The 26,232-nt window shown below is 35.2% G+C and overlaps 6 protein-coding genes and 1 pseudogene across 18 annotated transcripts; 5 read left to right on the top strand and 2 right to left on the bottom strand.

Moving 5' to 3' along the window:
• Positions 1-1,472: 1,472 nt before the first annotated feature.
• LOC104769709 (cinnamoyl-CoA reductase-like SNL6) lies at positions 1,473-5,124 on the top strand (annotated as a pseudogene). The gene is made up of 5 exons (XR_015592871.1): positions 1,473-1,889; positions 2,252-2,420; positions 3,954-4,151; positions 4,263-4,416; positions 4,629-5,124. The product of XR_015592871.1 is annotated as a cinnamoyl-CoA reductase-like SNL6 (transcript).
• A 5,096-nt stretch (positions 5,125-10,220) lies between these two features.
• Positions 10,221-13,218, top strand: LOC104769708 (uncharacterized). The gene is made up of 2 exons (XM_010493981.3): positions 10,221-10,503; positions 12,435-13,218. Exon 2 carries the CDS (start codon positions 12,456-12,458, stop codon positions 13,143-13,145), a length of 690 nt encoding a protein of 229 aa, XP_010492283.1. The 5' UTR covers positions 10,221-10,503; positions 12,435-12,455; the 3' UTR covers positions 13,146-13,218.
• A 405-nt stretch (positions 13,219-13,623) lies between these two features.
• LOC104769707 (universal stress protein A-like protein) lies at positions 13,624-15,369 on the top strand. Its single transcript, XM_010493980.3, has 4 exons — positions 13,624-13,980; positions 14,289-14,410; positions 14,521-14,639; positions 15,018-15,369. Exons 1-4 carry the CDS (start codon positions 13,656-13,658, stop codon positions 15,124-15,126), a joined length of 675 nt encoding a protein of 224 aa, XP_010492282.1. The 5' UTR covers positions 13,624-13,655; the 3' UTR covers positions 15,127-15,369.
• Positions 15,370-15,624: 255 nt separating this feature from the next.
• Positions 15,625-17,191, top strand: LOC104772260 (F-box/LRR-repeat protein At3g58980-like). Its single transcript, XM_010496892.3, has 3 exons — positions 15,625-16,577; positions 16,687-16,833; positions 16,910-17,191. The coding sequence occupies exons 1-3, from the start codon at positions 15,711-15,713 to the stop codon at positions 17,189-17,191; spliced, it is 1,296 nt and encodes a 431-aa protein (XP_010495194.1). The 5' UTR covers positions 15,625-15,710.
• A 98-nt stretch (positions 17,192-17,289) lies between these two features.
• LOC104769705 (ADP-ribosylation factor) lies at positions 17,290-19,472 on the bottom strand. Of its 4 annotated transcripts, none has more exons than XM_010493979.3 (7): positions 19,341-19,472; positions 18,881-19,047; positions 18,670-18,740; positions 18,340-18,459; positions 18,137-18,255; positions 17,954-18,035; positions 17,290-17,596 (listed from the first exon to the last, which is right to left on the bottom strand). In XM_010493979.3, exons 2-7 carry the CDS (start codon positions 19,026-19,028, stop codon positions 17,591-17,593), a joined length of 546 nt encoding a protein of 181 aa, XP_010492281.1. In that variant the 5' UTR covers positions 19,029-19,047; positions 19,341-19,472; the 3' UTR covers positions 17,290-17,590. The 4 variants fall into 4 exon arrangements, with proteins under 4 accessions (XP_010492281.1, XP_087361079.1, XP_010492280.1 ...); XM_087504953.1 differs by having other exon boundaries at positions 19,273-19,412; XM_010493978.3 differs by lacking the exon at positions 17,290-17,596 and having other exon boundaries at positions 17,942-18,035.
• Positions 19,455-25,644, top strand: LOC104769702 (peptide deformylase 1B, chloroplastic/mitochondrial). Of its 9 annotated transcripts, XR_015592869.1 has the most exons (14): positions 19,455-19,866; positions 19,944-20,082; positions 20,174-20,366; positions 20,457-20,567; positions 20,880-20,942; positions 21,117-21,254; positions 21,353-21,448; positions 22,091-22,238; positions 22,524-22,659; positions 22,882-23,056; positions 23,593-23,693; positions 23,809-23,953; positions 24,592-24,642; positions 25,407-25,644. XR_015592869.1 is itself a non-coding variant. In XM_010493976.3 (7 exons), the coding sequence occupies exons 1-6, from the start codon at positions 19,647-19,649 to the stop codon at positions 21,216-21,218; spliced, it is 828 nt and encodes a 275-aa protein (XP_010492278.1). In that variant the 5' UTR covers positions 19,455-19,646; the 3' UTR covers positions 21,219-21,254; positions 21,353-21,607. The 9 variants fall into 9 exon arrangements, 1 of the variants encoding a protein (XP_010492278.1); XR_015592868.1 differs by having other exon boundaries at positions 22,882-23,693; XR_015592870.1 differs by having other exon boundaries at positions 22,843-23,693.
• Positions 21,815-24,020, bottom strand: LOC104769703 (polygalacturonase At1g48100-like). Its single transcript, XM_010493977.3, has 7 exons — positions 23,764-24,020; positions 23,557-23,688; positions 23,272-23,469; positions 23,135-23,179; positions 22,833-23,040; positions 22,517-22,707; positions 21,815-22,406 (listed from the first exon to the last, which is right to left on the bottom strand). Exons 1-7 carry the CDS (start codon positions 23,965-23,967, stop codon positions 22,014-22,016), a joined length of 1,371 nt encoding a protein of 456 aa, XP_010492279.2. The 5' UTR covers positions 23,968-24,020; the 3' UTR covers positions 21,815-22,013.
• Positions 25,645-26,232: the final 588 nt, after the last annotated feature.

The following is a 26,232-nucleotide window of genomic DNA, read 5'->3' as shown; positions in this document are numbered from 1 at the left end:
AATTAAAGAAATTCTAGCAACCATATAATAAAGCAGTAAGAGTTGGTGACAATGTGTTGCACAATTCATTCACTTGCGTTTAATTAAAAAGAAAGACTGCGCTGTTGAAATTTGTAAACATGAGAATTTTGTACACGTCAAAATTAAATCATATAAGCGTACAATTATGCATGGTTAAATCATGTTTTCTGTGCCAAAACGAAACAAGAAACATATTTTATATTTCTATGACACCAGGCACACCAAAATTCATTTATACCAAGCGAAAACAGTGATGTGTTCATGAATTCATGAAAGAAGATATGTCAATTATGTGACACCAATTCATTGGTAACTGCTAATATAATATATTTGCAAACTCATGTAGTCATATGTACGTATATATATATATTTGGCATCAAATATATAATGTTATGTGTATGTCCACATCTACATGCACTTTAAGTAACTGCTAATATGCTTATAGTTATATACTTATATGTTAGTCACACAAAATGCAAATGTATTATACATTCCATAGTTATTTGCAGGTAGGTCATAACATTTTATTTAATTTCATAACATTCATTTTTTTTTTCCTAGTTCCTGTCCATTTAAATTACGCTCAATATATCATACAAGAAAAAAAAAAGGAAAAAATCCTTAAAAAATACATGATTTATTTAATATCTGGCAAAAAAAACCTGTTTTTTGTTGCCAGATAATAAAAATATATTTTATTATAAAAATTTTAGATAAAACTACAATAATTTACTTGGATAAGGAACATTTTAGTAAAGTCTCTTTGTCCTCAAATTAACCCAGTTAGTCGTCGTATTATCAAGGGTCAACTAGTTTGACCGTAAGAACCGGTTTGGAGCGAAAACACGTAGACTCAAAGTAAACCAGTCATGTAATACGGCGACTCGATTATAGTTTAAATCCACTCTCACTAAATTAATTGTTTTTATTGTGTTATTTGTAACCTATCTGACTTTGTAGTTTGTAATGTAAGTGGAAAAAAAAAACCAATATAACTTTGCAAGTACATAATCTTCTAAAAAGACTTCGGTTACAATTATATAATACGATAAAAACATGAATTTTGTTTTTGATAAACTTGATATTTTTAGGTGATATAAAAAAAAAATCATAATATTTTACATGTTTGATAAACTTGATATTTTAGGTGATTTAAAAAAAAAAATTCATAATGTTTTACATGTCTGTAAAAAAAATTCATTTTTTTTTGGTAATATAGGTAAAAAATATAGATATACACCGTAGATGAGATCGTATAATATAAAAGGAAGCCAAGCCGAGCTGATAAAGATGATTTCTATTACACTTGTCTTTTTGTTGTTTGTTAACAACAAACTATTATTATTACACTTGTCTTTCTTCGAAATATCAAGACTCTTTGGCAAACTTTTCTCGTGTGATTTGTAACGGCCTCTGTTCATTCTCTCTATATATATATAACTTCTTCCAGATATCTTTATCCTCTGTGTATCTCTCTCTCTCTCTCTATCTACCTTCTGTGAACTTAAAAGAGCCAACGAAACAAGATTCATAAAGAGAAGACAGTGAACAAAAGAAGAGTAATCTCAACTCTCCTTCATTTGTTTAGTTTCCGGATATGAGGATTGTACGTGCGACAGAAACGTTCTCCGCGGAGCTTAAGGATTTCATGTGTGCCGCTGTGCAAAGGAGGAGAGACGACGACGGATTTGGAGGCTCTCGTGGTGGTGGTGGTGCTGGTGGTAAATCAAGAAATGCGATGGATCTAGATTCTGACGCTGGAAACAGATTGGTGTGTGTTACTGGTGGTGTCTCTTACCTTGGTCGTGCCATTGTTAAACGGCTTCTTGTTCATGGATACTCCGTAAGAATCGTCGTTGATTGTCCAGGTAAATTTTAATCGTTACTCTTCGATCGATTTGGTAAATTAATCACTATTTTGATTCAGTTTCCTTTGGTATTTTGATGTTGTTTCCTTCCTTGCTTTAATTCAATATTAACAGATTAAATTCTTAATTAGTAGTAGTACAATAGTACATATGTTAACGAATTAATGCTTGGATCCTGGAGTTACTTATCTAAGTTTCTTTTTTTTTTTGGTAAAAAACTAAAGTCTGTTGTGTATAAAAAGAATAAGTAAAATTAAAAAAAAAAAACTCTTGCAAATTCTGCTTGGAGTTACAGAAATTGTCCAATTAAGTCTTTTTGAGGAATTAAGTTTGATTTTTAATTCACCACTTGGAAAATGCAGAGGATAAAGAGAAAGTGAGTGAGATGGAAGCTGACGCTGAAATGGCGTCGTTTAACAACAGGATTACGTCAGTGGTTTCACGGTTAACAGAGATCGAGAGTTTGATGGTTGTGCTGGCGTTTTCCACACCAGTGCGTTCGTGGATCCCGCTGGAATCGCAGGATACTCGGTATGTTTCATTTTCATACATCCTACCTCTAGACACTGTGTTATGTGTAACTATGGAGATACGTATACTCATGAGTACGTACGAGTACGACGACACCGAACTTAATGCACATGAGTGTGACTTGAGTAGTTAGTAGTTTCATTTCATTGATCCAGTTTAAAACTCTTCGTGACATGCTATTTATTGAGTATTATTATTCAGAAAGATAAGGTTTCAGATAGAATTTTTCTTTGTTTCGTTTTGAATAAACACACAGTTAAGTGGCGAACGTGTCAGGTGAGAATGTGTAGATTCGTGGATGTGTGTCAAATTAAGAGAATATTTAAATTTTACTCCCTCTGTATCAGAATACTTGATGTTCTAGAATTTTTTCTTGTATCACAAAGGATGATTTTCTGTATATTTTTATTAATTAATACTAAGAAATTACAAATTTCAAGAATCATTAAATGAGAATTTAAAAATTTGATGAAATATTATTAGTTAATAATTATAAAAATATGTTATTATAAATGAAGAATACATTTATTGCTAAACATTAAATGTTTTTCTTAATTCATGTAAAAATTCTAAAACATCAAGTATTATGATACAGAAGGAGTATTTTAGAGATGATTTGTCCAAGGTTTCGTTTCTAGAATACCTTTTAGTGGCCCTTCTTTTTTGTTAATAAAGTGGTTATGAGTTGAGGTAGGTTCGTTCTTATTTCTTGTCACACGTAGCAAGTACCTTACTTTTTCTGAATGTTTGTTGGACAAGTACATTTTTTTCAACCATAAATTTCAATGCTCTTAAATCTTTTGCTTTCGAAAATCTAGATTTTGTACCATCTTTTTGTCTCCTTGCTTGGGTTCTGTTTTCTCTTTTTTTTTTTTTTGTGGAAAGAAATATCATTTTCAACCAATTGACATTGGAAGATTTTTATAGCTTTTCATAACTTAAGTGATAACTCTTGCATTGTGAAATTTCAACACTTCTCCTTTTTAATAGATTGAAACTTTTTTTTTAAACTTTTTTTTTGAGTGATTTTTTCTTTCTGTTGTTGACAATTTGACAAATTCCATCCTCAACCACCTGATCCACAAGAGAGTCATGTAGTATTTTAATTAACATTATGAAAATTTCTACACTTCTAGATTGATAGGTTAATTTATTTTATGAGAGTTACTGTGGACTACCATTGTCTACCTACTGACAGGGACATCTATCTAGAAAAGGGTTTGTGTAAGTGTCTGATTACGATGTGAATTGTACGCATACCCCCTTATATGCCTACTATTCATTGAAACGTCTACGTACCCAAAACCCTGCTTTCTCAAAATCAGGCCACCATGAGATCATTATAACATGACAAACAAATCAGTACCTACTTTTTGTGTAAAAGTACTAGCTACTCCTATTATGGAGTTTTATATATAGATATTTATTTGTCATTTTCAATCTGTCTTAATTTTTTTTTTTTAATTACTAGTTCTAACGATTAAAGTTGCCACATGGAAGTATAACCCATTTTCATCGTTAACGTTTTTGCAGAAATCAATGGCGGAATTAGAAGCAAAAGTGAGCGAGAGTGTAATAGAAGCGTGCACAAGAACAGCGTCAGTGAGAAAATGTGTCTTCACATCATCTCTCTTAGCATGTGCTTTGCAAAACAGTTCTTTAAACAATCTTGATCACTCTGTTATCAACGAGGAGAGCTGGAGCGATGAACAACTCTGTATCGATAATAAGGTTACTAAAATTTTAAAATCATAATTTTCACATAATTTAGCTCTAGCTGGATTCAAAACATTTATAGGAAGAGCATAATAATTAACAACACTCTTTGCACTAATTCCACAGCTTTGGTATGCACTTGGAAAACTGAAAGCAGAGAAAGCTGCGTGGAGAATCGCAGACTCAAAAGGATTAAAGCTTGCAACTATATGTCCTGCTCTTATAACTGGTCCTGACTTCTTCAACCATAACTCCACTTCAACCTTGGCTTATCTCAAAGGTAAATAAAAACGAACCATAAAATAATGACTATGAATCCAAACTTAAGCAACCGTCCAAAAACAATGTTATATTATATATACATAGTATTATCAATTTATCATATATGTGTACGTAGTTCACGGGTGGTCCATTCGATAAAGAAACAAAGACAGCTAACACAAGTTGTTGATTTTGATTGATTTATTTACAATTTCTTATGCAAAAATTTAGGAGCAAAAGAGATGTATAACCACGGAATATTAGCGACAATGGATGTGAACAAGTTGGCTAAAGCTCACGTATGCTTGTGGGAAGGTTTGGGTAATAAAACCGCTTTTGGTAGATACATTAGTTTCGACACCATTCTCTCTAAAGATGGTGCTGAAAATCTTGCTAAAGATATTGGTGTTCAAGTCGAAAAGATTTGCGGTAGCAGCAGCGATTCAGACGCAAACGCAGACGAAGAAGCTTCTCCTTCTAATTTACAAATATCAGATAAAAAGCTACTAGATCTTATGTCAAGAACTCTACGAAGTTGCTATCATGAGAGTTAACTAGATACGACAAAAAAAAAAAAAAAAATCTAATAAAAGGAGTAGTTCTAAGCTAAATGATGTGATGTCTGCTCTTATTCTTTTTTTTTTTTTTTTTTTTTTAATGTTGTGTGATTACTATCATAAGTTTATTTTTTTTATAATAATAATCAGTATTGACAAAATAAAAGAAATGGTCACTATTATTGTTAAATTGTTGTTGTGTGAATGTGGTTTGTGTGGATGGAGGTTGTTGTCAAGGGCGGTTAGAGTTGGTGGTATGCGCTGCGCTGAAAGGCCGGTGCAAAATCTCAAAGCGTTATTTTTTCTTTTCCTTTTATAGATAAGTTACAATAAGTCAATAACGAGCCAAAAAAAAAGACAATTTCAACAATACGTAAATTTGGTTAAGGCTGGTGCAAAATGACAATCGTTTTATGATTCTGCATTATGTATTTATAAAGTTGGTTTTTTTCTTTCTGTGGTTGATTCATAGAAAATTATTATTTTCCTTCTGGTAACTCAAGATTAAAATTAACACTAAAACCAAAAATAAAACTCAACATCAAAGATGATTTAATAAAAGGTTCGTCCAACACGCAACCGGTTCATCCAGTTCATCACATGACACAAGCTATTGGTTCGAGCTATTGAGTACGTATATAATACGTGTGACTATATAATTGGTGAAGTTAGTAAAAAAGCAGCAGAACGAATGATTAACATACGAATGACGACTACTGATGTGTGTGCAGCCTGGCGGCGAAGCGAGTTTACACTCTTCTTTTGTTCTTCTCCATTATTTTTTGTTATCTTCCTATGTAAAAAAGAGAGCATCTCAGTTTCCGACGTGGCGATCTGAGAGTCGAATGCACGTGCAAAGTGTTTTTGAAGACAAAGTCACGCCAAAGGCAGCACCAGAGAGTAATAGGCGTGAACGACGCTGATACTTTAAAAGTTCAAACGCACGGAAAATCACAACAAGATGTTTAAAAAAAAAAAAAACGAAACAGAGAGTTAAGCTGATTTGAACCAAAAAAAAAAGAGTTAAGCTGATACTAATAAATAAGTTAAAAAGGTGTGAAATTAAACTATTTGAATATTTAAAATTATACTAACATACCCAGTGCCGGCGATGACCCAGTGCACAAAGTGCATTTGCACCATGTTACAATATTTTAGAAAAAATTATAAGGTCTTTACGCTCTTCAATGTTTCATATTTTGACAAAAAAAACCCCAAAATATTGAAAATCTAAAAATAAGACCTGTAAATTAGGAGAAAAAAAAAATTTGGCACAAGGTGCAAGAAAAGTTTGAGCCGGCTCTGAACATACCAACTCTGCAATAACTACGTAGTACGTACCAACTCCTAAATGCATCACTGAAATGTATGAACTTTAATGTACGTATTCATGGCACTATTACCATCGTACTTTACATCCATCATTGAACGCAACCTAATTAAGTGCATACACTACTCTAGGATACTTTTAGTTTTAGGCACAACTTTAGCAATGAAATGTTCAGATTTGCTTAGAAGTCACTCAAATTTATTAGTAAATGAATTCACATTTTCTAATTTAGGTATTTGTTCTTTTTATTTAGTGTTATAAATAAAGATATACTACTCCCTCCGTTTCAAAATATAAGATGTTTTGAGTAAAACACGCAGTTTAAGAAATGACCACTTTAAAAAAGTTTAACCAATCACAAATAAGACTGCATAATATAAAGTATTAAACTAATCTAAAAGTTACATAGAAACTTGAAAACATCTTATATTATGAAACAAAAAAACTTCTCTAAACATCCTATATTATGAAACGGAGGGAGTATAAAATTATTGTGAGAATGCATGGAAAGCAACATAAATTGGGCCGAGTTCCCATGATTTGATTCTCTCTGTCTTCGGGACTCATCAAACACCAAGCTCCGATAATTTCTATAAATTCGTACAAAAACTCGTTCTTAATGGTTTCATACTACTATCACTCACAAGTCACAACTCGAACCGGTTTAGAAATTACAACTATGTGAAACTAGAGAAAAATACTTGAATTTTCAAGCTGTTTAAGATATCTTTCTTACCTTTAATTAAATTAATCCCGCTAGCCTATGGTCGTTATAACACAAATATACAATACTAGCACTTTTTTTAATGGAAAGTCTGTTTTTTTCTTTTTCTTACAGAGTTAAAAAATAATAATAATCAAACATTAATCATTTTGAATAGATCCATGGAAGTGTCGACCCCCTAACTATCGTCTATAACACAGTTTTATAATGTAATGGTAGTTCAATTTTCAACCCTCATGTTGTCGAGAGCCTCGAGGCCATTATATGCTAATTGGAATATTAAGCGAACTTCTATGTAAGATATGGCATTATTTGCCAAAAATTGATATATGCGTATATTCGGGAATCGGGATCACAATGTCATTGTTTGTAAAGTAACGAGAGAACTAGCTAGTTTTAACTCTTAAGAAGTTACATACATGTCTGATTCCGAATTTTACCCGCAGGTAATAATAGTTTCATTTCACAGTCATAATATCAAGTACCGTTCGAGTCGAAAACTACATTTTTTTAAGGAGTACCAAGTCATGTAATGTAACAGGATCAAGAAAAAAAATAATCTGATTACATTAACCGTTTACCATTTACCAATTAATGCTTTACTATAGTACATTTATCGGCTCTTTATGTTCCTCAAGGGTTTCCTCGAGAAATCGCCTATACTAGACCATCATACCAAAATTAAAACCTTAGAAAACTGTAATTTTGTATGCTCAGCTACTACGTACGTAACATACCTATAAATAGGAAAAGCTCTATATATATATTAAAGATATTGTACACGTACATAACGTCGAATTATTTTGAAAAAAACACGAATATTCTTATTGGTATGATATATACATTGATTGAAAATATATATCCAGTCATAGTTACATCATCGTATCATTTAAAAATACTTAGCGAACCTCATACATTATTATATTGTATTATATACTTCCTACCAAAGAAAAAAAGTATTATATACTGTATAAATGCGATAAAAAATACTAGTACTATTTTGCTTCGGAGATCATTATTTTGTTTCAAATTGAAGCACCCATTGTCGTTACTCGTTGACTCGTTGTTATGTACTAATTTGCACTTATATAGAATTATAGATATTTGAATCTATTTGATCATCATTATCGTAAATCACTGAATCTCTGAACATATCACACATTTCTCGGCTTTTAATATGATTTTGTATTTCTCTCGTGTAAAATAATAAATAATCAAAACTAACAAATACTAATATAGTCGTAAGTTTCGGTTAACCTATAAGTCGTAAGTTTTTACTTTTTAGGCGGATTTTATAACAACAGTTAAGCATATGGAAACAGTTTAACTCATTCAAATAGATTATTTATTACTCAGCTGCTAAAATAAAAAAAAATGTAACTATAATTTAGTAATTTACTAAGCTCCGTACACGTGAATTTATATTTAATGGGATAACAATTACCATGTTCTTATCCAATTATATTATTAAAAAACGAAACAGTGTGCTTAGATCAAAAATTTTGATCTTGGGATAGAACTGATCCATAGCCGAGTTCTTCTTTGTTTCCTGTGTTGTGATTGGTTGAAAATTTTTTGAGAGAACGGAAAATATTATTTTCTCTCATTCTTCTTCGAAATCGATTCTAAGAAGACCAAAAATTGGTGACGACGAGCATCGGCGGGGCTCCGTGGTGGTTGCTCGGTTTCGGCGGGTTCCGACGATCCCCATGTGCTTCTCCGCTGCCGCGAATTCGGACCTTCTTCGCTCCCAGCTTGATCGGAATTCGGACCTTCTTCGCTCCCCAGGTTCTTTGAAATTTCTTAGACTTTTGAAAGATGGGAATGTGGGTTTTTTTTAGCATTGTTAATTCAATGATTGATGTCAATTTTGAAATTTTATTTTCTTTTGCTGTTGTTGTTGTTGGTGGTGGTCCAGCAAATAATAGTTTTGATTGATGTCAATAGTTTTGGTTGTTCTTTTGTTTTCAATTGTCTGAGAAATCTATCTGATTGAGTACGTATCTTTGGATCTTTGGATCTTTGGATCTCGAAGCATGTGTGTCAACCATTTCGTTTATAGGATTGAGTATGTATGGTCAATCCCTCTCAATTTCGTTTATAGGGTTGAGTATGTATGGTCAATTCAGTTGGTTACTCTTTGAGTGTGGTATTAGTCAAGCTGTTTAGCTGCTCTGCGTGTTAAGCAAACTGGAAGGTGCATATATATGTGGGTCTGCCGTGATAAACACAACAAAATCGTAGCTTCCTTCTAACTGCTCTGTGTGTTAGTTTGCCATGGGAGAAGTGCTAGTAGCTTCCTTCTTTTCTTCATATTGATAAGCTTAAAGTTGACTGGGAGGAGCTGATCACTTCAGATTAGTTGTTATTGTTGAACAGAATGAATCTCTGGTTATGTTTTAAGCTACGCGTGTTTGGTGTTTTTTTGGTTTTGTTATCAGTAAGTCGGAGATAACTTGTTTTTTGTAAACAGACATTAGAGTTGAAGGCTGAACTCGAGAGAAAGATGGTTGAAGCACGCAGTGAGTACGAGTGGAGCCTTTAGGAGTTTGATTGCCATGAACAGTCTCTTGGCGAACGCTTACAAGTGTTCACGTCGAGTGAAGAGTGCAGCCACGGATACTGCAGCTGTTAGAGGTAAACAATGACACTCACACTTTGGTGATACATCGGTAGGGATGTGGTCGAAGCAGTTGGAGAGGTTGTTGGAGATGCAGCAGTTTGGTGATACATCGGTAGGGATGTGGTCGAAGCCGACAGTAAGGAGGAAGACAAAGATTGTTGCACCGTGGGTCCTTCTACCAACACAAGAGAGATGATATGGAAATTGGCTGAAGTTGGGATGAATGTTGCTAGGATGAACATGTCTCATGGTGATTATGCTTCACATAAGAAGGTATTGTATATTGAATTTGGTTCTCATGGTGATCATGCTTCACATAAGAAGGTATTGTATATTGATAATTTTTTAAAAGTTTTTATAATTTGTAAAATATTTATGAATATTATATTATTCTAAGAACACCAAAATTAGTTTCCCCATTTTTTTAACATAAGATCTTAACTACTGATCTTAGATTATTTTCACTATATATTTAATCTAAGAACATAAAAAAAGTTCTCCCATTAAGGATGCCCTTATATGTATGTATAGGTCTCTGATAGAGAGTTTATAAAAATATATACACACACATAAAAATATATACACACACAGGAGAGAGAGAGAGCAATAGAAGTATATATGTATAAAAATTGAGCATTTGCTTGACCGAAACATCTTTCTTAATCATCTCCTTAATTATTCTTCTTCTCCATCTTCTCCTTCATTCCTTTACCATATCCATCGCACCAAAGCCTAAAACCACAAAACACCACATATCATATCTTACGATTACTACAATATACACAGCAAAACAGAACATAGCAAATGAAAATGTAATCCTGTTGATCTTTTATATATTTCCGGAAAGAAAGCAAATTAAGGAATTCTCCAAGGTAATGATCCATTACGATCTCTACATTTCTCTTATGACTCATCATTTTCGATTGGCGTTTCTTAGTTGAGGTCAATTTCTATAAATTCCAGTTACGATTATGGTCATAACTACGATTATATATATAATCTTACTTAGCTATAGAGCTCATCGTTGATCCAAAAATCTCCGGAGAGCTTCATTTATTTATAATTAACCCTAATAATATGTTTGATTAGGCGGATTTTTAGGTTGCATGTGTGTCATAATTAAGTTTAGTTTATGGTTTCTTATGAAAATTTCCATAGATAACGAAGTTGAGTTTTAACAAAGATATCGATATATACAAATATATATATATATATATAAGGTACATATAAACATGCAAATTACATTTTTAAATTTTACCCACCATTTTGCACTTTTTACCTTATACAAGTGAAAAGGGACAATAGTACTAGGTCCCACTCCGATAAAAATGGAAAAGGAAAAATCAAAATATTTGTTTGTTGACCAAAAAAAGAAAAATGTTTGTTTGTTTTTAATCTGTTAAACACAAATCCGATCCAAACACTGCGAGAGAAGAAGATCTTTTATCAAAAAAAAAAAAAAAACACTACGAGTCTAAGATGGTTTGTAAAATTGGTATAAATATGAAAATATTTGATTACGATATTCGCTTTCATAAAGATGAAGCAGAAATATAGTACTATAAATTACTCTACAACCTTTGCAGGAGTCAAAAGCAACATCTTAAATACAGTAACAGAAGTAACATATTCATGATCAATTCAATAGCCCCATTAATAAGTACTATTAAGTACTAGTAGTTCATAATAGTACTATATTAGTATCGTTTACTGAAAATTATTGCGGGGAGATTCCTATTAGACTTTCTAGGACTATTATTTTATAGATAGTCCTAGCCCCTAGGGCTATCGATTATACAATTGTTTCATAAGTTTAGTAGGAGGTTTAAACTGTTAATGCACCTCACAATCTAGTATATCATAAAGCTGTATTTTATTACGGTTCAAGTAATTGGGGCCATAAGAAGAGCCGACAATCCACGTGAAAAAGAATCCTTCCCACTAACCATCCACGTTACCACATTAATCTTTAATTAGTTTCTTATTAATTTAATCATTATAATAGCAATCACCATAACTTTTTGTTGGTACAACAATTTTCCATTATTTAAAAATGTCTTATATATCTTCAAATTACAATTTATAATTGTAAATGATAATTTCTATCATAGTACAACATAAAAGAAAATGCTAATTCCAATACAACTTTTTGAACCTTACTTAAAACTATAATTAACAAAAAAAGGAAAAAAAAAAAACTACAAGGTCGCTCCCCTCGAATTATAGAATCATTACTTCATTACATATCCCTAGAAGAAGTTCATTTTTAAATCTTTCAAAATCTTTAATATTTCCGATGCTAAAAAAAACCCCACAAAAACATAACACTAATATGGATCCGTTCCCACGCGCTCCTTCAAATTTATAAACCAGAGTCATCATTAGACAAAAGTCAGCAAACCGTCTAAACCGTATTTTTCCCTTTCTTTTCTTACATTTAACTTGTAAACGAAATTAAAATTGGTTTTTAAGTAAAGAGAACGAAGTCGGTTAATGTCGTGGTTTACACACGCACACGAAAGGAGAGCGTGAGGGAGTAATGAATCTAAAAAACCTGAACTGTCTGGACTCTGGAGTCATTAAGTGAAAGTGCATGGAAAATCTCGAGTTGTTGTTTCCTAAAACATCTCTGTTTTTTTTTTTTTTGTTTCTAAAATCTTTTACTATTTCCTATACGTATCAACTTGTATAAGCAAAAAAACTTTTTTTCAAACTTTGATCCATAAATTTAATACTACTACTACTACTACATATACAGTCTAGTGACTAAACTCTCTTTCTCTGTTTATTTATTTATTTGTAGCCAAGATTTTGTTTTCTGCTGATGGAGGAAAACCCGCATCGAGTTTCACGTAGAAACCACGGCGGGACCCACTATCAAAACGACGCCGTCGACGAGGACAACCGTCGACGACGGCATTACAACCACGGCGACGACGAGACCAAATGCTCAGGCAAGAGATGCCGGTCGTGGGCGGCGGCTGCGATTGCTGACTGTGTAGCGCTTTGTTGCTGTCCATGTGCGATCATAAACCTTCTTACTCTTACTTTCGTCAAGGTCCCGTGGATGATAGGACGACGGTGTTTAGGCGGCGGCCGGAAGAGCAAGAAGAAGCGGAAGAAGCTACCTCACAACAGAAGACAACGGCGGGGAAAGATCAATGGTGGTGGAGATGAGTATCATCATCATCATCATAATAATAATAACCATCATCACCTCCGGTTTGAGACAACGGAGGGGGGAGAGAAATGCGGATGCGGTGGTGGTGGTGGAGGAGGATGTTATGGCGGCGGAGATTATGATGATCACCGGTTTGTGGTAGAGAGAGATGGGAGTTTGACAAAGGAGGAGGAGGAAGAGAATGGGGAGAAAACGACATCGGTTAAAGGAGGAGGAGGAGATAATGATGAGTCGAGAATAAGTGCAAGAGTTGAAGCCGAGAGAGTGTGGTTAGAGTTGTATCAGATTGGTCATCTTGGATTTGGTAGAGTCTCCTTCACTGGAATTCAATGATTGACGATGATCAATTTGTAGAATTTTTAGTTATATTCGAATAAATATATATAATGTGAATCTTTTTAGTTAATTATCTGTTCTATATATATTCTCTATATGATAGATTGCGTTAGTGAACGTTTTCGCATAAATGACAATATACCTGCAAAAAATTGTTCATCCAATTAATTACAATATCCTCAAGGCCTGTTCGCATTCTTAGAGACTCCTTTAAAGTTTTGATTCATATAACGTGATAATATTTAAACCTCATTGTTATTAGTATATGGATTCTTAATTTCTCTATGTATTCGTATGTTACTAGCCTATGTAGTACCAAACTCAAAACATCATAGAAAACACAATAATTCGGATATTCTTTATATATATCAATCAACAGGCCCGTTCATAAATAGTTTTAATTATTGGGCCTAGATACGAGACCCACTAACAAAACAAAAAGGTCTGCTCGTAACCGACCGTGCGCATTTTAGTTGACACCCAAAATAATAATGTTATCGTGCTCTAATGTTACACCGACCGCGCACAATACCCTTTCCACCTTTTTGGCTTGTGCCTGACATAGTTGTGTTTCTCATTCAGTTCATTCGCTCGCTCTTCCCCGCCTTTAGTAAACGATCGAGAGAGAGAGAGACAGAACGAGTTAGTGAAGATATGGAGAGCGAGCCGACTCGAGTGATGGTGGCTGTGAACGAGTCGACTCTCAAAGGCTATCCACACGCGTCGATTAGCAGCAAAAAGGCGTTCGAGTGGACGCTGAAGAAGATCGTTCGGTCTAATACCTCTGGCTTCAAGCTTCTCTTGCTCCACGTTCAAGTTCAGGACGAAGATGGTTTACTTATCTCTCCCTCTCTCTCGATCCTCTAATTATAAAAATTTCTTGATATTTGGAATTTGAGTCTGTATCTGTTTAAGGGTCCTGAGGCTAAATTTGGTGTTTCTATATGTTCTCAAGGCTAAAAAAACTAGAGATTACTCATTATGTTAGTTGATTGTGTTTTGGATTTGCTTAGAGATATTACAGAACAGGCTTCCTTCATGATGTTACTTTTTTTTTTACCTTTGATTGAGAACAATGCGATATATTGCCAAGTTTTGTTTTGGTGATCTTACTTGTTTTGATCATGAATTGGGAAGCAGGTTTTGATGATATGGATAGTATATATGCATCTCCTGATGATTTCCGACAAATGAGGGAGCGTAACAAGGCTAAAGGACTTCACCTTCTTGAGTTTTTCGTTAATAAATGTCATGAGATTGGGGTAAAAATGACTCTTTTTTTTAACTCATGAGTCTTTATGCCTCTGACTTGTATGTATCACAATAAACTTTTGATGGTTCTGATACATGTAAGTTGTTGGAAACTTGTAAGGTTGGGTGCGAGGCCTGGATCAGGAAAGGTGATCCCACAGAAGTGATATGCCATGAAGTGAGGCGGGTCAGGCCAGATTTTCTGGTTGTGGGAAGTCGTGGTCTCGGCCCATTCCAAAAGTATGTTCAATTCTCTCACACACACCTCAAGTAGACTTATCATTGCTTTATAGTTAGACCTGTATCAATAAACTTTGGCATGGTTTCTCACCATCCAGAACCATGTTTTCGATTTGAAAATGCCAATCAAGGGAGATTTAAAAGTTTCTATTGCTGCCTTATTTGCGTTTGGGAAAAAAATACAGATCAAGAATGAGTTATCTTGTTAGATTCAATGCAACAGCCGATAGGGTTGCAGTTTATTTTACGAGGTGTGATCATATGCATCAAACACTGCCTATGCTTTAGAGATTATACTACGGTAATCGTGTGTACTTGCTTGAGCTTAAAATCACAGACTATTGTGTGATCAATTCAACACTTGTTTCTATTGGACAGGGTATTTGTTGGAACTGTGAGTGAGTTTTGTGTGAAGCATGCAGAATGTCCAGTCATTACAATCAAACGTAGTGCTGAAGAATCTCCACAAGATCCAGCTGATGACTAAATTCCAAAAGCAACACAAACACCATGCGGTGAGCTTCATGTCTGCTGAATCCCCGCAAGCTTTTGAGAGACAATAAATGGTGTGTTGCAGTACAGAAGAAGAAAAAAAAGTAGCAAAACTCTTTCGATTGATCTAGTAAGTGCGTCTTGTATTAGATATTCGATGAATAAACAAAACAGCATCATATATAGTTTTATTACTTGTGTTCATTTTCTAAGACGTGAAAACAAAAACGTTCTTTCATTTGTTGTGTTAATCTTTCGACTCTTCCATGTTTTTCATATATGGGTTGGATCTGTTACATAATATATATTAGATTCAGTTTTGAAATTAATTATAATGCCAAATAGAAACAAAACCAAAATCTGGACGGATATTTAAATATTTGTTATCTCTTGACTACTGGCTGACCACGTCCGAATACTAGTTTTGGAACGCACGTCTTCTTGAACTTAAATTGAAGTAAAACTGTGGAATGTTTCCTCTGGTGCCGAAGTTTTCTAATCTCATCTTCAAATAGTGTAATGCTATGATGTTTCTCCGATGATGCTGCCTTTAGTAGAAAGGGTTCTGTAAGCGAAAGAATGGATAGGATCAGCGATCTACCAGATGGGATTATTATCCGCATTTTGTCTTTCCTCTCGATAGATGAAGCTGCTTCAACTTCGGTTCTCTCCACGAGATGGCGTGATATGTTTGCCTTCACACCACATCTCCATTTGTCCCTTACCAAACCAAGAAAATTCTTGCCTTTCGTTGATCACCGACGATATTTCATGGATTTCGTGGATCGAGTGTTGGCTGTTTCAGGCAATTCCGCCATAAAGAGTTTCACTCTGAAATGTCGACTTGGTGTTGGCTCAGCTCATACCAACCGTTGGATATGTAATGTGCTGAACCGTGGTGTCTTGGATCTTCATCTTGACGCAAAAGCTCAAGAACCACTAATCTTCGAGGTCTTTGCTTGCAAGACACTTGTTAAGTTGAAACTGAATCGTTTCGAAATTCCTATGCTTCCTGAGGATGCTTCTCTTCCAGCTCTTAAGATTATCTCTCTTCATTTCGTTACATTTTATAACCTTGACGCATTTGAAAAGCTTATCTCTGCTTGCCCTTTACTTGAGGAGTTGATCATGATTTATATTGCGTGGGAACTTTGGAAATGTTCTCACATCTTCTCCTGTCCAACCCTTAAGAGACTTACTATTGGATGTATCGGTTTTAGTGTTGAGTTGGGGAGCATGAGTTTTGATAATCCAAATCTTGTCTACTTGGAATACTCTGATTTTGTTCAGCTTCAGTATCCAGTTGTTAATCTTGACTCCCTTGTTGAAGCTAAGATAGGGCTTACAATGAAAGAGGGAGGTCCTGATAATTGCGATCCATCGAATCTGATAAGGGGATTAAGAAATGTCGAGATCCTCAACTTATCATGTCCTGAAACTGTGGAGGTAGTAACTGTTTTGTTTCTTGCTGTAATGGTTACTATAAAAAAATGTTAATGTTCCAAAAGATTGCAATTTGTTGATGATGACTAGTTCATTTTTATTTATGTTTTAGATTTTTGGGATCTTCCATGAAGCAATGCCTATGTTCGCAAACCTCTTACATTTAACTATTACATCTGAAGTGGATTTCTGTTCATCTGTTTCGTCTCTACCATCTCTGCTGAAGAAAGCTCCAAATTTACACACTCTTGTCATCAAGGTATGATCCCAAAACCCGAAAATATTGTTGGAAAAACGCAGTTTACAATTTCTAATAAACTTTTCTCTTGCTTCAGGGTATCTTGCGCCATGATAATCCTGTATCTGAGTGCGAATGCTTCTTAGGATGTTCTCGTTTATCTTCATGTCCTGTGAAGGTCTTAGAAATAACAGAGTACGAAGGAAGTATCAAAGAGCTGGACCGAATGAAGCGTTTCTTGGAGGAGTTGTCATGTCTTGAGCTCGTTAAAGTTTGCGCCTCCGCAAAAGACGACAAAGAAAAGTTGCGGCTCTCCACGGATTTGCTAATGCTTTGTAGAGCTTCTTCTCAATGTGAGATCAAGGTCGAGTTTTCTTGAGAGTCACCATATTGGCTCTCATGTTTGCCCAATTCTGTTGGAACATGAATCTACTTACTGTTGTGTTGGACCACACTGAGCTCTCATGCGTAGAAAACGAGAGAATACGTTATGACATTATATAAGGAAAAAGGTAATATATCTACTGCTTATGAAGAACATTTCCATAAGCTTTAGTTAAAAACAAAACGGTAAAAGTTAAAAGGTTGAGGTGGGTTTAGAAACTACACGCACACGGCACACACACGGCACACACACGGCACACACAATGACACAAACATCAACGGATACTATAAACCATTGTAAAATCAGACATAATACTTCTTTCTTCTTCATTCTTTCTGCTCCACAATCACTAATGGTCTCTTCCAAGTGCAAAAAAGTATTCCAGCAGCTTCATCATGCCTACACAATCAAAATGAAGGTTTGATCAATATTCATGATTATATAACACATACATGAATATAGAGTCATTGCAAGAGTTTGGAATCGGTGGGTTTCAGGTTTCACGTAAGAGAATAAACATAAATGATACATCCGTGATCTCAAGACACAAAGCAGGGGCTGCTTCAGCTCTGGGGTTTGCAACCGTTTGGTGGCTCAACTAAGTGAGTTCCCTCAATTCAAAGATCTACCCAATTATGATAAGCATACAAACCTAAAATCTCTATGGCTGTTATTTAAGGGCATCAATACTTTCAAAAGAGTGTTCCTTTTTACACTATATTTAGTAATACTAAAAGCGGTAATTTAGTTATATACCTTGCTAGCAATATTGTTGGAGAGCCAATCAAGGCCTTCATACAGACCTTCGCCAGATGTGGCACATGTGCTTTGAATGTACCTGTTAAAAGGAAACACATAAAGATGAATTCTACCACACTGTGTGATCAATCTAACCACATTAAGATTGAATTCTAGAAATTAGAAAGAAGAAAACTTTACCAATGGCGTTGGCGAAGAGAGTGAAGACCAAGCTTGTCAGTTATTTCTGCAGCATTCATTGCATTAGGAAGATCTTGTTTGTTGGCAAATACAAGAAGGACAGCATCCCTCAGTTCATCCTGCAAACAGGGTAAAAATCAGACTATGGAAAGGTGTTCCCATCTTACTGTGATACAAGAGGAAAAACCAGAAAGAAAGCTAACCTCATTTAACATGCGATGTAACTCATCCCTCGCCTCCACAACTCGGTCTCTGTCGTTGCTATCAACCACGAATATAAGACCTTGAGTGTTCTGGAAGTAGTGCCTCCACAGGGGACGAATCTGTTTTTCAAGGAAGTTGCTTTCATAATGTCAAATAAGAAGAAGACAAACACTCATAGATAATGGACACGGAGATAAAAAGAAATACAGGTGGATGTACTATTCAAATTGTGGTTTCATGATACATATAACCAGGCAACACAAAAGATCATTACTTGAATTACGAGGACACTATACTATGGATCTAGGCAAGACTTAAAATTTGTATACCTTGTCTTGACCCCCAACATCCCAAACAGTGAAGCTGATGTTCTTGTACTCAACAGTCTCCACATTGAATCCTGGAAACAAACACCTCTTACAACATCAAAATTTGAGAAGCAAAGAGCAAGAGAGAATTACATAAAAATCCACAGAGACATAAAAGTAAAGAAACACATTGACAACAAACAGTATGATTGGAAGAATCCTCAAAACTAACCGATGGTAGGGATGGTGGTGACGATTTCTCCAAGCTTGAGCTTGTACAAGATAGTAGTCTTACCAGCAGCATCGAGACCTACCATCAGAATCCTCATTTCTTTCTTGGCAAATAGCCTGCTGAACAACTTTGTGAAATTAAGCCCCATTTTCCTTTATGCTATATTCCTGTATCCAAAAAAAGAATAAACACAATTAATCAATAAAGAACAAAGCTTTATTCAAATCTCTCTGCAACACAATCAGATTAACAAACACGATCAGGTCAACAACAACGTTTATATTTCAAAACAATCCCCAACACAAAAATTTCAACCATACCAGATAAATCAATTTTAAATCTTTTTAGCTATTGATACTCTTAATAACGATCGAAATTAAAACTCAACATACCAGAGGTGTTTTGAGAAAAAGGAAGATACAGGATTTGAATCGATGAATGGGTGTGAGAGTTTGTTTACCTTTCGAAAGAAGCTCCAAAGAAGGATCTGTCTTGTATGTAGAAGAAGCAAGCCCGTGAGTTTCGATGAGACAATCTCTCTCTCTCACTCTTTCTCTCCCTCACAGAAAACTCTATAAATAGAATATTCATCATCGATATGGTATATTATTTATCTCTATTTTCAAATTCGTCCCTAAAATATATCAATATTTCGGATTTCACTAAAAATTACAGACTACAGTTTCTATACCCAATCTTTTTTACTTACTCTCCACTCAAATTCGCTTTCTTCCAGTAGCTGAAACTTGCTCTTCCTCTCCTAACCATGGCGGTATGTAACTGCTTCCTTCGAGCTCCACCGCTCTCTCGCTTACTCCTACCGGTCTTATCTCGCCGAGCTTCTTCTACTCTATCCCCCGGTTATGGTCGGTTCAAATCAACCGTAATGTTTTCCTCCGCCGTGAACCGGAGCACACCTTTGACATCACCGGTCCGAGCTGCAGTAAAACGCGTCTCGCGTAGAGAAGATGATGAAGTAGCTTCGGGTAATTTCCCTATCTGTTGCTATTTATACTCTAGTTCTTCTGTTTGATTGATTTACGTTTGTTTGGGATTTATGAAGCTTCTGATCTTGAATTTGAGACGCCTTTGAAGATAGTTGAGTATCCGGATCCTATACTACGGGCTAAAAACAAGAGGATTGGTGTTTTTGACGAGAATTTGAAGAACTTGGTTGATGCTATGTTTGATGTTATGTACAAGTAAGTCCTAAAGGCAAGTTACTACTACTTAGTACGTAGTAACACAGACAAACACAGAATGATGATACTGTGATTACATGCTATTGAACAGAACGGATGGTATTGGGCTCTCAGCACCTCAAGTAGGTCTCAATGTTCAGCTCATGGTTTTTAATCCAGCTGGGGAGCCTGGTGAAGGAGAAGAAATTGTTCTTGTTAATCCAAAAATCAATAAGTTTTCGGATAAGTTAGTACCGTTTGATGAAGGGTGCCTATCTTTCCCGGGGATTTATGCTGAAGTAGTTGTATGTCCACCCTTTCTCAATTGAATCACCAAATTTTGTGTTTCAATTCATTTGCTCATTCAGTTTTTATTGGTTGGTTTTTGCTTTCAGCGACCACAATCTGTCAAGATTGATGCAAGGGACATTACTGGTGCAAGATTTTCAATCAGTCTATCACGTTTACCTGCACGGATCTTTCAGCACGAATACGACCATCTGGAGGTTCTTTCTCCACTTTCATTTTGATTATCTGTGCTTGATTATATAGCAATGAAAACACACAGAACATACATTTATTTGAATGGCTGTAGTTGTGTATATATACAACTGGAAGAAACCATATTAAAAGGTTGATATATTTCGATGTCTTGACATTGAAAAGTGACCTCATCTACTCTTGGCCTTATCTTTGTTTTTTACATTTGTATCTGGGCAATTGAGCATGTTGGTTTTCATGGAGGTTTTTGGTATTGCTGTGTGAGTATCACTTGCAAGCTGTCGTTTCGGTCTGATGGAACAATCTGTCAATTACAGGGAGTTCTCTTCTTCGACAGAATGACGGATCAAGTTCTTGATAGCATTCGTGAAGAGCTAGAGGTGAGTAAAACTGTAATAGACAGAGTCTTAAGCTACAATACTTCTCGTGGATACATCACCCTTTGCATCTAAGTAGTGACTTTGGTGAACATCTTTACGTTAAGTAGTTTATTGTCTTAAAAGGTTTGTTATCATCGTAATTCTACAATATTCCTGACAAGTAGTGTACCACAGGCCCTAGAAAAGAAGTACGAAGAAAAAACTGGATTGCCAAGCCCTGAAAGAGTACAAGCACGACAAAAACGGAAAGCAGGAGTTGGTTTTGGCAAACGTTGATGAGACATTCTCGTTCAAATTCCCTTTCATCTTCGTGTAGGATATGAGTTAAACATTATTTCTAAGTTTGAGATTTTAAACTTTGTCCTCTTGGGTTTTTCTCCTCAAAAATTTCTTCTTATATTCGACTGCAGGATTTACCTATGTTATAGGAAGCAGACAATGACAAGAAACACGTTTGCTTTTCTAAATTTAGAGGAGCTATGTGACGCCAATCTCCCAAACAGGATGTACGGTTGAGACACAAATCATATATTACATAATCTTTTTTTGGCTGAGTATTATATGTATTCAGATTGTCTGATGTTGGCCTATTAGCTTGAGCTTTGAAACTGCGTTTAGAACCATGTCGTGGTTTACCTTTATAAGTAAAATGCATTAGTTGTTTACTTGTGTTGGAATTATTGGTAATTAGACTTTTGATACATTGTTTACCTCTCATTTGGTACATTTACTTTGCATCCCTCAGATCTATGGACTATAAAGAATTATATTGCTTGTAATATGTTCTATCATAACTGGTCCATGAAGTCATAACTGTTAGATTGTTGATTCACAGATAAAATCTTTCCTAAGCTATGGGTTGGGACCTCTTGTTTTGACTTATGACCAATTCAATACCAGTAGTCTATAACAGAATGCAATACATTGACATGCAATATGTTACATTTCATTTGCAAATGATTTATACAAACTAGTATAAGACAAAGCAAGGGGAATCAACCTTCTTTATTCGTATAATTCTATGATGTTTTAGCCTATCTTAACATTTTTACATAATTTCTTGCTCTAGTATTAGCAAGCATCATTATTAGACTGACTTGCAGCTTCTGGTGACTTTTCTGTTTTCAAACATTGTATTGGTGGTATAGTTTGTGTTTTCAGTTCACCGTGTGCTTCCCAGCAGAAAGGATCAAATGAGCTTGCTTTTTCTGTGGCTGGCTTAAGCTCTATGGTCGAAAGTGAGATTCCTGTGCATGGCAAGCTATCACTGCAGGCGAAGCGTATAGGTTGCTTTGTGTAGGTACCCTTTATGTTTATGTAGTTTATGTTTGATACAGCCACTGCGGAAGTTTCGTTGTGGCATCCTCCACCATCGCAATAGTATTGATCTATTATTATCGGATTGGCTACGTTGCTGACTTGAATATTTGAAAACATAACTTGTTTTACAGACCCTGACCCTCCCTATCATTAAACAGAATCAAAAATTTTCAGCATCTTTGAACTATCACATGCTTTTATCAATCCTCTTTGCCTCTATTCTGTATGCAAATGACTCTACAGGAAAATTTTACCTGCCAGGATTTTATTCGAACTCCATTCGTAGTTTCATGCATCGTGACATCACGGACAGTAATGTTTGAAACACACGCTTTTGTATTGTCCTTTCCCAGTCCTCCGATGCTAATTCCATGGCCAGGCCCACAGTCAACATCATGTATGTAGATATTAGAGCATCCAGTTTGAATTGATATACAATCATCTCCTGTAGAATGAAAGAAATTATTATTTCTTCATGCTGATTTGACTTTCAGTGTCTTATTAAGAATAAGTTGACTTGTAATATCTTTAATTTAAATAAAATGGGACTTGTTTGATGTCTGTGGTTACCACAAGCCAGCGTGCTGCGGTAAATAACGGCATCTTGAGAGTTTTGCAGGTGGATTCCATCTGTGTTTGGGGAATCTCCAGGGGATGAAGTTGTAAAATCAGACACTTGAATGCTCATGCAATTATCAAACTTGAGGTGGGTTTGAGGGCTGTTTTGTATGGTTATTCCATTGACTGTTACACCATTACTCCCGTAGAACCTCAAAGCCTACATGCACTCCAAGGTAAATGAAAATAAATTTAAGTTTCAATTGTTGATTTGAGTTTGACTCCATCCATGAGATTTAGACAAGGTAACTTACTGTTGGTTTAGTCTTTGGCATTTTTGTACCCAGTTGTTCTTTCACCTTTCACAGTTGAAAAAGAGTAGAAGCAAAAGTTATTGCAAGCTAGAGTTTCCAATTTTGTTTAGCTAAGAAAATTGAATATATATTTTTACCATGTCGTTCGTAGTTGTTGACTCTGACTCATCAGCTGGATCATAGTCAGGTGACTTGTTCCACCATACTGAGCCTCGTCCATCAATAATTCCTTTTCCTTTTATAGTGATTCCTGTAAGTGATTTGAATTCTATCCATTGCAAGAGACCTGAACCCCATGCACTTGGACTCGTTGGAGCTATGATCTTTCCATCTAGCTGCACAGTATCAAAATACTTCAGTCGTGACTATATAACTTAAAATGTTAATAACATTTCGTTGTTTGTGTTATCTTGAAAACTCACCTGAAACACGATGTTCTCTTTACATCCTTTTCCCAGGAAGGAAACAGGTCCAACAAGGAACGTAGAATCAGATGGAATTAATAATGTTGACGCTGCCACCTTACAAGCTTCCTCCCAAGCATCTTCGAAAGCCTGCGGTATAAACGGTTCCATTATATATCAAGAAAACAGTTATGTACGCAGCTAACCATAGAAATGCTCACTAACCTTTGTGTCATCACTTGTCCCATCACCTTTTGCGCCATGGTCAAGCACATTGATTGTTGCGGAACTTTCCCCTTCGGCGATAGACCTGCGGTTTCCTTTCCAGTATACACTCTGCCTAGCGTCACAAGTTCCAAATCTCGAAGAGAGTAAGGAGACTAAGAGGAGAAAGTTGAGGGAAAGATATTTCAAGGTTAGTCTATTCATCTTTAATATTGAATAAGTATTTGTTTCTAGGAAGAATGTGTTAAGATATGGAATGAAGAGGAAATGGTGAAGCGAGGCTCATATTTATAAGTAGAGAAAAGCACTGTTACGCATATGAATTTTGAATCTAGGATGCAGTTAAACAGTTAGATGAAGACAAAAGGCCTTGGAACTCTCTTCCTCTTCAAGCATATTCTCCTCATTTGCTATATTTTATGATATTAGCAAATAAATAAATAAAGATGATGGGGTTTTACTTGATTGATCAGCTTGTTCTATTGACCGTATCATCACACTTTACTTGTGATTTGGCTTTGATTTGTTCTTGAAAATCATCATACAACTTCAACATCTTTACTTACAATTAGGCGTTGAATTTGTTCTTGAATAGGCGTGTTTTCTTTTGGTCTCTACTAACAACATCTTAGTGTTCTCTAGCATTAATTTCATTAAATGGTTTTCATTAGTGTTCGTTCTTGTATTACTGATCTTGAGGGTTTATGTGCAGTACGTAGTTGCTGAAACTGATTGCTTTCGTTTATAACAGAGTATGGGTCCGGTCAGATACTTAACCAGTCCTGGTAAGGTCTTCGGTTTAATAAAAACCAAAATCCATTTTATCAGGTATCACTAGGAATGGCGAAAGAGTCAAGAAAAGTTGCCATATAATTACAGGTATATATCCCACGTAAACCTTATCATCAGATAATCTTCTTAAATGTTTAGTTCCTTAAATCAAGCACCGTAATTTATGTTAAATCTATGGTGTCACTGAATCTTTTAAAAATCTAGTTAGTCATCTTCAACTCAATTTTACAAAAATCCATTAGTTGCAAAGACAGTAGGATGCTCGATACGGTTTTGTGTTCGTTGTGCTAGACTAGAGAGACTAGAGAGAGTAAACAAACATATGGGAATTTCTGGTTTAATTATAAGCATATTAGCAAGGTTCAATGTACGTATGAAATTAGTAAAACTCGTGACCTTGAAGATACACGTGCATGAGTCCGGAGTCCCTGGTAAAAGGATATATAGGCTGCTGTAGATTAGCACGTTGCTACGTGTATGCATCCCATGCGTTGACTGTTGAATTATTCTAGTATTTGATGATTACATGATCTTCTTGGTAAGCCTATTGGTTACCAAAATTGGAATAATCTAATCACTCGTTTTATTTGAAATTCTTGTTACTATTTTATTAATTTTCTCTTGCTTTGGCAGTTGAAAGTGTGATATATAAATTTTGTCTTCAAGTAACTGATTTTTTTGTCCTCTTTCTCAATACCTTTTGTTTCTTCTTGTTTTGTTTGTTAAAGGCTCTTTCTCAATATCTTAAATGTATTAAGTACAGGATAGGTAATGTTTTTTGGTTTTGGTTTCAACGAGATTGGTAAACGTGGCAACATTAGACTAATTTTGCAATACTTTTGATGGTTCAGTTTTTGTTATTATCATACGGGGGAAAAATGTTGGATAGCAAAGCAAGCCACATGAAGTTGGTCATAACGCGCAAGTCACATGAACAATATTTTTCGAGTACTCTGTAGAATTTGTGTGTGGCCAACAACTCGCGTAAGACATAATATTTGAAAATTGCATCATTGTGTAATCTTAACCCGTGATTTGATGTAACGTTTTCTACATTCGTATTCGTATATATAATCATTTTATAATACCGTTCTTTTTTTGTCAACTTCTATATTAACGTTTTTGCTGTACGGATTTGCACGCAATTCTGTGAATAACGCCAATTTTTCTGATGGTTTAGTCTAATATCGTGTACGAAATTCACTCTTTTTGTCGTAACCATTATTTATCTACAATTGGTGATTCCTAAATTGTTGGCACATCAGATTCCAATGATTGTTTAACCAAAGATCGTATTCTCTCAACGGAGGCAAATCTCTTATTACTAATCGTCAATCAGAGAAGAGTATAACAAGCCCATAACCTTTAAGGCCCATATCCTTTTATGAACCCAACGGTCGAATCAGACACACAACATCATCGTTTAGTGGAACCAAATCTTGTCGCTTTTCTATTTTATGCTGACTTGGCGATATCGTAATTCCAGATTTCCTTTTCTGACAAAACAACATAAACAAATACCGAAAAAGCGAGGAAGGTGAATCAGTGTACGCCACGCTTCTCTTAACGCTCCATACTCCTCTCGATCTCAACCGTCCGATTATATCATCGCTTTTTCCTAACTAAAATCTAACCGTCTATTAAAGAAGCTTACCATACACCTAACCGCATGAAAAA

The sequence above is a fragment of the Camelina sativa genome, chromosome 20, assembly GCF_030686135.1.
Source record: "Camelina sativa cultivar CO46 ecotype springtype chromosome 20, ASM3068613v1".
NCBI classification, from domain to species: domain Eukaryota; kingdom Viridiplantae; phylum Streptophyta; class Magnoliopsida; order Brassicales; family Brassicaceae; genus Camelina; species Camelina sativa.
Note: the sequence above shows the minus strand (reverse complement) of the source record. Positions and strands in the feature narration are given on the sequence as shown.

Excerpts from the sequence above, each read along its gene's own strand:
- LOC104769708 (XM_010493981.3), top strand. The coding sequence starts at position 12,456 with ATGGAGGAAAACCCGCATCGAGTTTCACGTAGAAACCACGGCGGGACC.
- LOC104769707 (XM_010493980.3), top strand. The coding sequence starts at position 13,656 with ATGTTACACCGACCGCGCACAATACCCTTTCCACCTTTTTGGCTTGTG. Across the intron at positions 14,411-14,520 it reads ATAAATGTCATGAGATTGGG|GTTGGGTGCGAGGCCTGGAT; the intron begins GTAAAAATGACT and ends GAAACTTGTAAG. Across the intron at positions 14,640-15,017 it reads GGTCTCGGCCCATTCCAAAA|GGTATTTGTTGGAACTGTGA; the intron begins GTATGTTCAATT and ends TCTATTGGACAG.
- LOC104772260 (XM_010496892.3), top strand. The coding sequence starts at position 15,711 with ATGGATAGGATCAGCGATCTACCAGATGGGATTATTATCCGCATTTTG. Across the intron at positions 16,578-16,686 it reads CATGTCCTGAAACTGTGGAG|ATTTTTGGGATCTTCCATGA; the intron begins GTAGTAACTGTT and ends TTTATGTTTTAG. Across the intron at positions 16,834-16,909 it reads TACACACTCTTGTCATCAAG|GGTATCTTGCGCCATGATAA; the intron begins GTATGATCCCAA and ends CTCTTGCTTCAG.
- LOC104769705 (XM_010493978.3), bottom strand. The coding sequence starts at position 19,028 with ATGGGGCTTAATTTCACAAAGTTGTTCAGCAGGCTATTTGCCAAGAAA. Across the intron at positions 18,741-18,880 it reads CACCACCATCCCTACCATCG|GATTCAATGTGGAGACTGTT; the intron begins GTTAGTTTTGAG and ends GTTTGTTTCCAG. Across the intron at positions 18,256-18,339 it reads TACATCGCATGTTAAATGAG|GATGAACTGAGGGATGCTGT; the intron begins GTTAGCTTTCTT and ends CCCTGTTTGCAG.
- LOC104769702 (XM_010493976.3), top strand. The coding sequence starts at position 19,647 with ATGGCGGTATGTAACTGCTTCCTTCGAGCTCCACCGCTCTCTCGCTTA. Across the intron at positions 19,867-19,943 it reads AGATGATGAAGTAGCTTCGG|CTTCTGATCTTGAATTTGAG; the intron begins GTAATTTCCCTA and ends GGATTTATGAAG. Across the intron at positions 20,083-20,173 it reads ATGTTTGATGTTATGTACAA|AACGGATGGTATTGGGCTCT; the intron begins GTAAGTCCTAAA and ends GCTATTGAACAG.
- LOC104769703 (XM_010493977.3), bottom strand. The coding sequence starts at position 23,967 with ATGAATAGACTAACCTTGAAATATCTTTCCCTCAACTTTCTCCTCTTA. Across the intron at positions 23,470-23,556 it reads AAGAGAACATCGTGTTTCAG|CTAGATGGAAAGATCATAGC; the intron begins GTGAGTTTTCAA and ends GATACTGTGCAG. Across the intron at positions 22,407-22,516 it reads TTCGAATAAAATCCTGGCAG|GGAGGGTCAGGGTCTGTAAA; the intron begins GTAAAATTTTCC and ends GTTTAATGATAG.